The sequence below is a fragment of the Martes martes genome (assembly GCF_963455335.1).
Source record: "Martes martes genome assembly, chromosome: 17".
In the NCBI taxonomy this organism is placed as follows: Eukaryota; Metazoa; Chordata; class Mammalia; order Carnivora; family Mustelidae; genus Martes; species Martes martes.
In genome coordinates this window covers 44283671-44298222 of record NC_137905.1, presented here as the reverse complement: position 1 = coordinate 44298222, position 14552 = coordinate 44283671, and the positions used below count along the sequence as shown (strand labels likewise).

At 38.6% G+C, this 14552-nt stretch overlaps 1 protein-coding gene across 1 annotated transcript in view; it reads right to left on the bottom strand.

The window, feature by feature from the left end:
- Positions 1-3759: 3759 nt before the first annotated feature.
- Positions 3760-14552, bottom strand: part of LOC308358057 (uncharacterized protein) — a 32049-nt gene continuing 21256 nt past the window's right edge. The window contains exon 6 of the mRNA XM_080828058.1: positions 3760-6897. Coding sequence (XP_080684184.1) covers positions 5204-6897 — 1694 coding nt within the window. The 3' untranslated portion in view covers positions 3760-5203. The remainder of the gene's footprint in view (positions 6898-14552) is intronic.

Below are 14552 nucleotides of genomic sequence, written 5' to 3'. Positions count from 1 at the left end.
GACACCTGGGTGACTCAGTGGGTTTAGCATCTGCCTTTGGCTCAGGTCATGATCCCAGGGTCCTGGGATGCAGTCCCAAGTCAGGCTCCTTGCTCAGTGGGGAGCCTGCTCCCCCCACATCCCCCTACCCACCCCGCTTGTGCATGTGCTCTCTCTCTCTCTCTGACAAATAAACAAAATATTTTAAAAGATTTATTTATTTGAGAGAGAGTGAGCAGGAGAAGGCCAGAGGGGGAGGGAGAGGGAAAGGAAAAGGGAGAGAATCTCAAGCAAACTCCACAATAAGCACAGAGCCCTGACATAGGGCTTGATCCCATGACCCTGAGATCTGGCCTGAGCCGAAAGCAAGAGCTGGATGCTTAACTGACTGAGCCACCCAAGTGCCTAAACTTAATGAATTCTCTGGATATAATTTCCAACTTATAGGAAAAATGAGGGACAGATCAACAAATCATATCAGGAGGAAATAAATCAAGAATGTGTGCATTCTAGACATGTTACAAAAAAATCAATGACGTAGGGGTGCTTTGGTGGCTCAGTCCTTAAGTGTCTGCCTTCAGCTCAGGTCACAATTCCAGGGTCCTGGGATCAAGCCCCACATCAGAATCCTGCTCAGTGGGGAGCCTGCTTTTCCCTCTCCCACTGCCCCTGCTTGTGCTCTGTCAAATAAAAGAAAAACCTCTAAAAAAAAAATCAAAGACATAAAAAAGTACTACCTTAGAAAAGAAGCCCAAATGCAATGTATTAACCTAGACAAGATACTGATGAGCAAAGAAATATTTACATTACAAATTTAGGAAAAATCTCCAAAAGAACGATTTACTTTTTACTAGCCATTTATTAATTTCTACCTAATCTTAAATTGTGAATGGAGAATACGAATTGTTGCTATTATCATAATTTCTACACACCCTAAATCATGTACTTATTTCAAAAATTATGTAAAATTTAATGAGTGGCTTTAAGAAGCTGTCTGAAATTAATTAAACTGTTAAAATCTTACTCATAAAAACTATCAGCAACAGTAGTAGTGATGAGAGTACCAGCTCATATTTATTGAACACGGGTTATAGGCCAGATAATCTCCCAAGGTTTTACAAGTATGACTTCAATTAATCTCCATAATAAAACTATTATGTGTTCCTGATTAGCATGTAGCAAATGATGCCATGATAGGTGATAAGTATCTTGGCCGATAACACACGGTCCATAAGTTGGTAGAATGGCAATGATGACAGGTAAGGTATGTGCTGCAGCTTAAAGGATTTCTGTGTACATGAAATGAACATGTTTATTATCAATTTTTGAGAGTTTAACAACTGAGCAGTGTTGGCAGGTGTGGTGATTTAAAAATGTCTCCAAATGGGGCACCTGGGTGGCTCAATGGGTTAAAGCTTCTGCCTTCGGCTCAGGTCATGATCCCAGGGTCCTGGGATCAAGCCCCGCATCGGGCTCTCTGCTCAGCAGGGAGCCTACTTCGCGCTCTCTCTCTGCCTGCCTCTGCCTACTTGTGATCTCTGTCAAATAGATAAATATTTTAAAAATGTCTGCAAATGTTTTGACACTTCCCCTTTCAAAAGGTGAAGCTGGGGGCACCTGGCTGGCTCAGAGGGTTAAGCCTCTGCCTTCCGCTGGGGTCATGATCTCGGGGTCCTGGGATCGAGCCCCGCATCGGGCTCTCTGCTCAGCAGGGAGCCTGCTTCCTCCCCCCTCTCTCTCTGTGCCTGCCTCTCTGTCTACTTGTGACCTCTGTCTATCAAATAAATGAATAAAATCTTTAAAAAAAAAAAGGTGAAGCTGGATTTCTCTCCTGGTGAATGTGGACTGGACTTGACCTACCTACTGCTAATAAAGAGGATGAGGCAGAAGTGACTGCCAAAGCTAGATTATAGCAAGGATCAGTTCTGAGAAAAGCCAATTATCCTGTCACAAAGACAGTCAAGCAGCACATGGAAGGGTCCTGCTAGAGAGGAAATAACTTGCCAGGATGAACTTACCAGCCACAAAACTAAACCATCTTCGAAAGCAGATCATCCAACCCCCATCAATCCCTTCCAGATCTTCAATTCATGAGATACATGGTGCCAGAACGCCTTTGCATATCTGCTCCCAAATTCCTGACTCATAGAAACTGTGAGAAGCAGACATACTTACTCAGATTTTTCAGGTAGCTTGGAATGCAGCAAGAGGGAGGCTTCAGTTTTGAAGGGTGCAGTTTCAGAGAATTTGTGGATATATATTTTTTAAAAACACAACCAGGGGTGCCTGGGTGGCTCAGTGGGTTAAAGCCTCTGCCTTCGGCTCAGGTCATGATCCCAGGGTCCTGGGATTGAACCCCGCATCGGGCTCTCTGCTCAGCAGGGAGCCTGCTTCCCCCTCTCTCTGTCTGTCTATCTCTCTGCCCACTTATGATCTCTGTCAAATAAATAAATAAAATATTTTTAAAAACCCACAACCATTAGTCGTCTCAGTATAAATTGGTTGCATTCTTACCACATGCAAAATATACTCAAGGGGCACCTGGGTGGCTCAGTGGGTTAAAGCCTCTGCCTTCGGCTCGGGTCGTGGTCCCGGGGTCCTGGGATCCAGCCCCACCGGGCTCTCTGCTCAGTGGGGAGCCTGCTCCCTCCTCTCTCTGCCTACTTGTGATCTCTGTCTGTCAAATGAATAAACAGTCTTTAAAAAAAAATGCTTCCCAAGGATAATATGGTCTTGGAGTGGAGCATTTAAAAAATATATATATATACTCAAGAAGTGCCAGAAGTCTCACTTACTTAAAGCATCAACTTCAAGTCCAGGATTTCCTCATGTAAATCAGGTCCACTGTGGACGAGGATGGATTTCTGACACACTCTCTCTCTGTACCAGCAGCCAACGTGAGCGACCCACCTGGACCCAATATTCCAGATGACTGAAATCTCATGAAAAACCCAGTCCAGAAGCACTCGGCCAAGTTACTCCTGAATTTCTGACCCACAGAATCTGTGAGAGCTGTTGTGATAAGCCATTAAGATTTGGGGAAATCTGTGACACAGCCATTGATTATTATGGAAGGCTTTTAGCCATTCATTAAATGACAAGTTGTTTAAAAGATTTTATTTTACTTATTTGACAGAGAGAGAGAGAGTACAAGCAGGGGGAGCAGCAGGGGGAGAGGGAGAAGCAGGCTCCCTACCGAGCAGGGAGCCAGATGTAGGACTCTATCCCAGGACCCTGGGATCATGACCCGAGCCAAAGGCTGACGCTTCACCAACTGAGCCACCCAGGCTCCCCGAAATTTAACAAATTTAATTGAAAATTCCATGCACACTGTAGGCATGAAAAATTTGAGATTCCCATTTTTTTCTTAATTTGTCATTATTTTTTAAAAATTAATTCCAGTATAGTCAACATACAGTGTTATATTAGCTTCAGGTGTACAATATAGTGATTCAACAATTCTACACACGACTCAGTGCTCATCATGAAAAGTACTCTCTTAATCCCCTTTACCTATTTCACTAATCCCACCCCCTCCAAGCCCTCAGAAGGGTAACCATCAGTTTGTTCTCTATAGTTAAGGGTCTGTTTGTTATTGTTGTTTTGGTTTGTCTATTTTTTCCTTTGTTCATTTGTTTTGTTTCTTAAATTCTACATATGAGTGAAATCATATGGTATTTGTCTTTCTCTGACTTATTTCACTTAGCATTATACCCTCTAGTTCTGTTTTTGCAAATGGCAAGATTTCATTCTTCTTTATTCATTCATTTTTTTAAAAGATTTTATTTATTTATTTGACAGACAGAGATCACGAGTAGGCAGAGAGGCAGGCAGAGAGAGGGGAGGGGAAGCAGGCTTCCTGCCGAGCAGAGAGCCCGATGCTGGGCTCGATCCCAGGAGCCTGGGATCATGACCTGAGCTGACGGCAGAGGCTTTAACCCACTGAGCCACGCATGCACCCCATCCATTCATTTATTGATGGACATTTTGACTGGTTCCATAACTTGGCTATTGTAAATAATGCTCCAATAAATATAGGGGTGCACACATCTTTTCAAATTAGTTTTTGTATTCTCTGGGTAAATATCCAGTAATGGAATTACTGGATCCTGTGGTAATTCTATTTTTAATTTTTTTAGGAATCTCCATACTGTTTTCTTCAGTGGGTGCACCAGTTTGCATTCACACCAACAGTGCAAAAGGGTTCCTTTTTCTCCATAGCCTTGCCAACACTGTTTCTTGGATTGCTGATTTTAGTCATTCTGACAGGTGTGAGGTGATACCCCATTGTGGTTTTGATTTGCATTTCCCCAATGATGAGTGATGTTAAGCATCTTTTTATGTGTCTGTTGGCCATCTTATGTCTTCTTTGGAGAATATTTGTTCGTATCTTCTGCTCAATTTAATACTGGATTTTTTTGTGTGTTGAGTTGTGTAAGCTTTTTATATTTTTAGACACTAAACCTTTACTGGATTTGTCATTTGTAAATATATTCTCTAATTCTGTAGATTGCTTTTTAGCTTTGCTAATTGTTTCCTTCACTATGCAGAAGCTTTTTATTTTGATGTTGTCCCAGTACTTTACTTTTGCTTTTGTTTCCCTTCCCTCAGGGGACTTATCTAGAAAAATGTTGCTATGGCCGGTATCAGAGAAATTACTGCCTGCATTCTCTTCTAGGGCTTTTATGGCTTTGGGTCTCACATTTAGGTCTTTAATCCATTTTGAGTTTATTTTTAGTGTATGGTGTAAGAGAGTGGTCCCATTTTCCCAACATCATTTGTAGAAGAGACTTTTCCCCGTTGTATATTTTTGCCTCCTCTGTTGAAGATTAATTGACCATCTAGTTGTGGATGTATTTCTGGGCTCTCTATTCTGTTCCACTGATCCTTGTGCCTATTTTTACACCAGTACCACACTGTTTTAATTACTACAGCTTTGTAGTAGATCTTGAAATCTGGGATCATGATATTTCCAGTTTTAATCTTCTTTTTCAAGATTGCTTTGGCTATTCAGGGTTTAATTTGCTATTGTTTAGTCAAACATTCCATTAAAATGGGAGTGACACTGTAATCTTTATAAAGTGATAAGAACTACATAATGAATTCTCTCATCTGGTGAAGACATACCTATAAAGACTAACATTCAATAATTCCTCATCAGTGTGAACTGCCTGTTTAAAAGGTCTGGGCCATGCCTAAAAGCATTATCACATTCCTTATGTTCTTAGAGTTTCAGATCTGTATGTATTCCCTGATGTACTTTAAGGGCTGAACCATACCTGAAGGCTTTCCCACACTTCGTACACACGTAGGGCTTTTCACCAGTATGAATTCTCTCATGTTGAACAAGGTTTGAAGCACGACTAAAGGCCTTCCCACATTCCTTACAGCTGTGGGGTTTCCCACCAGTATGAATTTTCTGATGTTGTGTAAGGTATCCATATGTTTTAAAGGACTTCCCACATTTCTTACATTCAAAGGGTTTCTTATCAGCGTGAACACTCTGATGTGCGGTAAGGTGTGAACTACGTCTAAAGGTCTTCCCACATTCCTTACATTTAAAAGGTTTCTCGTCAGTATGAATACTCTGGTGTAGGGTAAGGTTTCTATAGAAAGTAAAGGTTTTCCTACATATCATACACTCATAGGGTTTCACACCAGTATGGATTTTCTGATGCTGATTAAGATATCCATGCAAGCTAAAGGTCTTTCCACACTCTTTGCATTCATAGGGTTTCTCACCGGTATGAGTTTTCTGATGTTGCACAAGGTTTGAGGCAGTAGTATAGGCCTTCCCACATTCCTTACATTCAAAAAGTTTCTTACCAGTATGTATACTCTGATGTCGAATAAGATTTCTATACAAAGTAAAGGTTTTTTTACACTGCTTACATTCAAAATGTTTCATACCAGTATGAATCTTCTGATGTTGATGAAGATATTCATATAAGCTAAAGGCCTTTCCACATTCCTTACATTCAAAGGGCTTCTCACCAGTGTGAGTTTTCTGATGTTGAAAAAGCTTTGAGCCAGTAGTATAGGCCTTCCCACACTGCTTACATTCAAAAAGTTTCTCACCAGTGTGAATATGCTGATGTCGAGTAAGATTTCTATACAAGGTAAAGGTTTTCTTACATTCCTTACATTCATATGGTTTCCCACCTTTATGAATTCTCTGATGTAGAATAAGGTATGAGGCAGTGGTATAGCCCTTTCCACATTCTTTACAATCATATGGTTTTTTACCAGTATGAACACTCTGATGTATGGTAAGTTGATGACCTCTTTTAAAGGCCTTCCCACATTTCTCACATACATAAAGTTTCCCATCAGTATGGATCTGCCCATGTTCAATGAGGTTTGAGTGCCTACTAAAAGCCTTCCCACATTCTTGACATTTATAGGGTTTCTCACCAGTATGAATTCTTTGATGAATTCTAAGGTGTCCACCTTGACTAAAGGCCTTCCCACATTCCCGACATTCATAAGGCCTCCCTCCAGTGTGGATTCTCTCATGCTGAACAATGTGTGAGGCATAAATAAAGGCCTTCCCACAGTCCTTACATTCATAGGTTTTCTCGCCAGTATGGAATCTCTGATGTACAGTAAGTTGATAACCACTTTTAAAGTTCTTCCTGCATTCTGTACATTCATAAGGTTTCTCACCAGTATGAAATCTCCGATGTAGGGTAAGTTGATAGCCACTACGAAAGTTCTTCCCACAGTCCTTGCATTCATAGGGTCTTCTGCCAATATGGAACCTGTGATGTAGAATAAATTGAGAGCCACTACTAAATTTCTTCTTACATTTGTAGAATTTCTTGTTGTTACATGTACTCTGATGTTGTGTAGAAGATATATCTTTTTCATAAGTGGGCATTTCTACATGGCTGATTACCTCACAGCGTAAATCCAAATCTGAAACAGAAGAAAACAAACAAAAAAACCTGTATTTCTTATACTAGAGAACACGGAACGTCTATGAAAGAAATATGAACCAACACTCATAAGGACTTACTGAATAGTAAAATATCGTTATGAAAATTTTGAAAGGCCAAGGGTTCAGAGATGTATGTAAAGTTATGTGAGATAGTGAAGTTACTGAAATTTAGGTGTGGGCCAGAATCTTTGGCAAGCTTGTTATAAATCTGATATCCTGGTTCTGTCACAGACCAAGTAAGTTAGAATTAAGAGGGAAAAAAACCTTGGCATCTTTATTTTAAATATTTCTACCATGGATTTAAATGCAGATCAAAGGTTAAGAATTTATCCTAAGTTTCTCTAGTGTTTCTCTTCACTCCTGGAATGTCCAAACACTGACTCCTTTGCCCCTATCTCCTTTCACATTCTCTCTCTCTTTCTTTTTAAAGACTTTATTTATTTATTTGACAGAGAGTGACAGCACAAGCAGGGGGAACAACAGAGGGAGAGGGAGAAAAAGGCTCCCCGCTGAGCAGGAAGCCTGATATGGGACTCAAAATCCCAGGACCCTGAGATCATGACCTGAGCTGAAGGCAGACGCTTAACCATCTGAGCCACCCAGGTGGTCCCTTTCACATTCTCTCTTTCCAGCACTTAGGATATGGTACAACCTCTATCACTTGATGCTTTCCAAAGACTGTTTTGTCTGAGAAGACTCCTTGGACCTGGGCACTTTATAAGCTGATCCTTCTCATCCCTTAGAAAGGGAGCACCTGCTAACTCTAAGTATATCCATGTCTTTTTATGTTCTAGTACTTCATTCCTTCCACCATCCCTTTATTTCCAATTATGATAACATTAGTTTCCTTATCTGATATTCTATTTACATTTCCCCAAACTTTCCCAAGAGCAGACACAATCCTTCCTTTCTTTCATCACTGAATTACAAGGTTCTGACATATCACAGGTGCTAAATAATTGTTTTTACTTATCTTGAGTTGAGTTTTGTTATTCCTTCTCCATTCTAAATATGCTAAATCTATGTTGTTTATATCACTTTTCACATTCTCTCTTTCTTTTTATTTTCAAGGCCAGCCACCCTGGTACTTCCCAGTATTTTGGTGCCTTTTCAGACAATTCACATACATACTTGAATGAAATAACACATTCCTTATTTGGAGATGCTGGAAAGAATCAAGAGATGCTGGAGAGAATCAAGAAATTAAAATTTGAAGGAAAATCCTGGGATGCCAGTTAAAAGGAAATATCAGATATAAGCTGGAAGATGGCAATCCAGATTCAGGAAAAGACTCAGGACTATCAGTGCAGAATGAGGGGGCATGAGTCAAGGCCAGAGTATGTGACTCAATTGTGGGATGTGTGTAACAGGTGATAGGATACAGGGCATGGAGTTTGCATGGTTTGAACTTTCCACAGGCACCAAAGTAGGGAGCTCTCAGGCTTTTTATCTGCTTGCCCAAAAGTGGGGCAGAGTGGTGGGGCTATAAAGTTGCCAGCAGTCAAAAATAAAAAATAGAATCAGTATCTTTATTATACTGAGGAAATAAACAGTGAAACTAGAGAACTATAACCAGACAAAAAATGAAAATAGTATATTTCAGAAGATACAATATCCAACCATAATTCCCAGAGAAAAGTTGTCACCTCAACACGAATTAAATCAACAACATATGAAAATGTTTAGAAAAAACATCAAAGCGAACCAAAGGAAAGCTGAAAGTATAAAGATAAAAAACCCAGAAGGTAATGAGTTTAGAAAAAGAAAATCAACACATAAATTCAAAAAGGTATCTCTTGGGGGTGCCTGGGTGGCTCAGTTGGTTAGTGTCCAACTCTTCATCTCGGCTTCAAGATCACGCCCTGCATTGGGCTCAGAGCCAGGTCTGGAGCCTGATTCTCTCTCCCACTCCCTGTTCCCCTCCACCTCCACTCTGTAAGAAAACAACCCCCCCCAAAAAACAAACAAACAAAAAGATATCTCTTGGGGAAAAAAAATCAATGTATGATGGTACACTTCTAAACTAATCAAGAAAAGAGGGGAGAACAAACAAAAAATTAAGGTATTATAAAAAAGTCAAAGACAAACATAGGAAAATATTGATCAAAAACAATCCTACAAAGGACAAAAGTCTGAAACAGGTTAATTTTCAGGAAATAGAAAAAAATGTCAAAAAGGCTAATTCCAAGAATGGGACAGGGAAGATACAAGATAATTCTCACAAATGTTGGGCCAAACATGTAAGGAAAGTTTAAAAGATTTAACGTTTCATTAAAAAACATATGCTCCTAAGTATGAAGCTGTGTTTCGCCAATTTGTGAAAAGAAAAAGCAGAAAAAAATGATTATGTTGATTAAACATATTAAGTAAATGAAAATAGAAAATGGAGGAATCAAACTGGTAGCTTAACTGAGTTTTAACAATCCAAAACTAATTGTAAAATTCAATACATGTTGTATCTCTTGAAAGAATACACATAATCACCGATGTGATGTACTTCTCCCACAAATATTTAATGTGAATCCCTTGGGACAGAAAATAATTTCCAATCTACAAAAATACAAAGAGTAGAGAATAAACAAATTGTATCATGGACAGTAGTGAGACAAGTTCAAAAGATGGCAAATTTTGCAATTTAAGAGGCCTTGTCTCTTCAAAAGTATTAGTATCATAAAGGGAATGTGTTAAATTAAGAGGGATTTCAGTGTATAATAACCAAATGGAATGCAGTCTTGCATTGGGATACTGATTTGAACAAATCAAATTGGGCTAAATGGGGTAATAAGAATAGAACTTGGGGGGCACCTGGGTGGCTCAGTGGGTTAAAGCCTCTGCCTTCGGCTCGGGTCCTGGTCCCAGGGTCCTGGGATCAAGCCCCGCATCAGACTCTCTGCTCGGCAGGGAGCCTGCTTCCCTTCCTCTCTCTCTGCCTGCCTCTCTGCCTACTTGTGATCTCTGTCTGTCAAATAAATAAATAAAATCTTAAAAAAAAAAAAAAGAACAGAACTTGGGTTTTAAAGATGCAGTAAAATAAAAATGTAATAGAAATATAAAATAGAAGAATCACTGATAAAGAAATCAGGTTATAAAACAGTAAAAATATGTGTCCCTTTGGTAAAAAGAAAAACATGTATCGGCATGTGTGCATTTTATCCACTAACGTGTTACAGTGGTAGGAATCAGATATTTTAATATTTAAAAAATTTCTTTACCTGTCTCTATTTTCTAATTTTCTGCAATGCACATGGAAGATTGCTTAATAAGGGTTATTAATTTTGTGTTCACCTATTAACACAGCATGAAATAAACCAAATATTGACACAATCCAAAGTCTGAGTGGAACATTTAATAAACAAAGATCTAGAACTTTGTGGCCATAAGCCACATATTGCAGAATTCAGTTCCTTTTCAGTCACAGATAAATTGCTTATAAAACAGAACATAAACTGGGCTATAAAGCAAGTCTCAACACATATTTCAAAGGATCAAAATCATACAGATTTTGTTGCCCGATCACAGGTATGCTAGAAATCAGTATTACAAAACCAACTAGATTATCAACATATATTGGGAAATTAAAAAGTGCTTGTAGTTGATCAACACACTAGACAAACTGTGCCCTATGATATAAAAATAATTACAAACTTTAAAAAACAATCTTTTGACTGAAAATTAAAGACACAAGCACTACCAAGTTAGTAAATTTGTTTCTCATGGGGATGGATGATGGATGGTGGGAGCCAGTTTTCTCACTGAGAAAAAAGTTACAAATAAACAAGACAAGAAGGCTAGAATGCACCCGGAAATACTGGATGGGAGTTGGAGATATCAGTATGAGCTCATGTTTAGCTTAATGTATATATAGACAGATAATAAAACAATCACACCTATATGTCAGTATACATGTATACATACATTTATAGCCTGGCTAGGTCCTGTAGAGGGAATAGAGGCGGTGGCATTCCAACAGCAATGAGTACACCTAGCACCCCGATCTTGGTTTCTTATTTATGTATTTATTTATGTATTTATTTATTTATTTAAAAAAAATTTTTTTTAATTTTTATTTTTTAGGGGCGCCTGGGTGGCTCAGTGGGTTAAAGCCTCTGCCTTCGGTTCAGGTCATGATCCCAGGGTCCTGGGATCAAGCCCTGCATCGGGCTCTCTGCTCGCTAGGGAGCCTGCTTCCCCCTCTCTCTCTGCCTGCCTCTCTGCCTACTTGTAATCTCTGTCTGACTTGTGATCTCTGTCTGTGAAATAAATAAATAAATAAATCTTAAAAAAATTTTTATTTTTAAAGATTTTGTTTATTTGACAGAGATCACAAGTAGGCAGAGAGGCAGGTGGAGAGAGGGGGGGAAGCAGGCTCCCTACCGAGCAGAGAGCCCGATGCAGGGCTTGATCCCAGGACCCTGGGATCATGACCTGAGCCGAAGGCAGAGGCTTTAACCCACTGAGCCACCCAGGTGCCCCCGATCTTGGTTTCTAAATACTATTTTTCAATAAAAGGAAACAGGGCTCTTAGGAGAAATGGCTGATTCTAGTCAGGAAAGAGGCAAAAAAAAACCAAAACGAATCTGAAAATTGTATCAGGAAAGAAATCCTCAAAAAACAAAAAGAATGGGGATATTAACGGACACAGGAATCAAACTAAAAGAGCTATCAGTGCCCAAAGAGAAAGAAAGAATGTAACATATAATTAGAACTCCAAGTGTAAAATAAATATGAATGAGTCCACAGTAAAATAAAGGGGGAAGAGACAAATCTTTTATATGGAATTCCAGATAAAAATATATAGATTTTCGGGGTGTCTGTGTGGCTTAGTGGGTTAAGCCTCTGCTTTGGCTCAGGTCATGATCTCAGGGTCCTGGGATCGAGCCCTGCCTGGGGTTCTCTGCTCAGAGGGGAGCCTGCTTCCTCCTCTCTCTCTGCCTGTTTCTCTGCCTACTTGTCATCTCTCTCTCTGTCAAATAAATTACATATATATATATATGTATATAAATTAAGCTTATATTCTTATATTCTACCTATATTATATTCTCTATATATTCTATATTATATTATTCTATATTATATTCTACCTATATGATATTCTACCCTACATAAGCTTAATTTCCAATCCTGCACCCCTCTTCACATGGTGAGGTACACTTAGTGGGCTGCTCTAAAGAGTAAAGTATGGAAAAGGAAAAAGAGTAACTTCAGAGTGGAGAAAAGTCAACATCACCAGTGACATCACATGGATATCATGTATCCCTCATGATGTGATGAAAAGGACATTTCACTTCTGTTGCAGGTCTTTCTAAAAAACCCCTATCTCCAGTCTAATCATGAGAAAAACAACAGACCCAGATTGGGGGATATTCTGAAAGATACCTGGCAGTGTCTGTTAAGACAGTCAAATTCTGGAAAGACAAAGAAAACTTGAAAAACTGTCACAAACCAGGAGAGACTGGGAGACATGACAAATTAATACAATGTGCTACCCTGAATGGAAGGATCCTGGAACAGAAAGACATTAACAGAAAAACTGGTGAAATATACAAATGGAGCCTAGAGCTTGGTTAATACCAATGTCATTTTCTTAGTTTTGACAAATGCATCTTAATGATATGAGATGTTAACAGTGGCAGAAATCAGGAGAAGTATAGATAGGAAATCTCTCTACTATCTTAGTAATTTTCCATAAATCTAGAATCAACCTAAAATAAAGTTTACAAAAAAAAAATTACACACCACCTCTGGGCAAAATGTTTAACCTAATGCTAATGATAAGAGGAAAACTTCAAACCAAGAATGCAGACATTCCATAAGAAAACTAAACTGGACACTACAAAGTAATCAAACTTAAAGTGAAGAGAAAAAAGGTAGGATAAGAGTAAGATAAAAAGCCTAACACCCAAATGCAGTACAGTGTACGAATCTGGAATGGATTATGGAAATAAATTTTACAAATGGTATTTTTGGGAAAAAGCTAAAAAATTGAAATATGGACTATATATTAGATGGCAAGGCTGAATTGCTATGATAGTCGTAGTGTGACTATATAGAAGAAAGACTTTATTCTTAGGAGAGGCACAAAGAACTGTTTGAGAGGTGAAATGTAATGATTAACTGCTACTTACCATCAAATAAGCCAAGAAGAAAGGTGCATATATATAGAGAAAAAGGCGAAATGTTAATAACCAAAGTTAAATCTATGTGAAGGGTAATTAGCTACATATATATTTTTAATATTTGCACTTTGCTTGATAATTTTTAAAAACAAAAAGCTGGGAGAAAAAGAAAATAGTTTATCTAAGGTAGTATTTTCTAAATTTCCATATAGAAATTATTTTGAACCAAATTATAACATCTGCATCCATTTACATATAAAGTAGAAAAAATTATATAACAGATTTAAAGACATATGAGAAAAGAAAACCTGAACATTGATGATCTAAACATTTATTGTAAGAAGCTAGAAAAAGAACGAAATGAAAATAAATTAGAAAGATAAAAGTACTTTTACAAAATAGTGCCCACAAATAACACGGAAGATCCATAATACCACATATTTATTTTAAAGCAATGTTACTAATGTGATTCTTTCAAAACTAATAAAGGAAAAGGAGATGGCAACAATATCCAATGCAGGAATGCCAGCTAACAGGGACATCACTTTTGGGCCATCCACACCTCACAAATGCAGTAAAATGACATCATGAAACAACCTTTTTATGTTAATAACCTGGATGAAACACATAAAAGTCTTTGTAGAGAAAAGAGCCTCTACAAAATCAATAGACAGAAAACTTCAATAATTCTAGCATTACATAATCTGAGTAAGTTTTACTTTTTAAAAAAAAAACTTTTTTTTTTAAGTAATCTCTACCCCCAATGTGGGGCTCAAATCCATGACCCTGAGATCAAGAGTCACGTGCTCTACTCACCGAGCCAGCGAGGAACCCCAATCCAAGTAAATTTTAAAAATCAGCTACAGGGGCACCTGCGTGGCTCAGTCGGTTAAGCGTCTGACTTCAGCTCAGCTCATGATCTTGGGGTCCTGGGATTGACCTCCATATTGGGCTCCCCACTCAATGGGGAGTCTGCTTGTCCCTCTACGCTTGCCTCTGCTTGTGCTCTCTCTCTCTCAAATAAATCAATAAAATCTTTTTTTTTTTTTAAAGTGTCTGACTCTTGATTTCAGCTCAGGTCATGATCTCAGGGTTGTGAGACTGAGCTCTGTATAGGGTCCCTACCCTTCTCTGTCAAAACAAAAACAAAAACAAAAACAAAAACAAACCAACTACAATAGTAGCTGAAGGCCTAGATGGTTTTTCTGGCATATTTCTTCAAACATTCCAAAAGTGGGGAGAAAGCACACATTCCCCTCAACACATTCATAAAGTGAATGTAATTGTTCTATCCAACCTTAAAAAGGATAATAAAAAAAGGAAGATTACAGGCTAATTTCATCATGAAACCTGAAGAAGAAAATGTTTTAAAGATATTTTTTAAAAGATTTTATTTATTTATTTGACAGTGAGAGAGAGCACAAGCAGGGGTAGTGGCAGGCAGAGGGAGAGGAAGAAGCAGACTCCCCGCTGAGCAGGGAGCCCAACATGGGGCTCGATCCCAGAGTCTTGGGCTG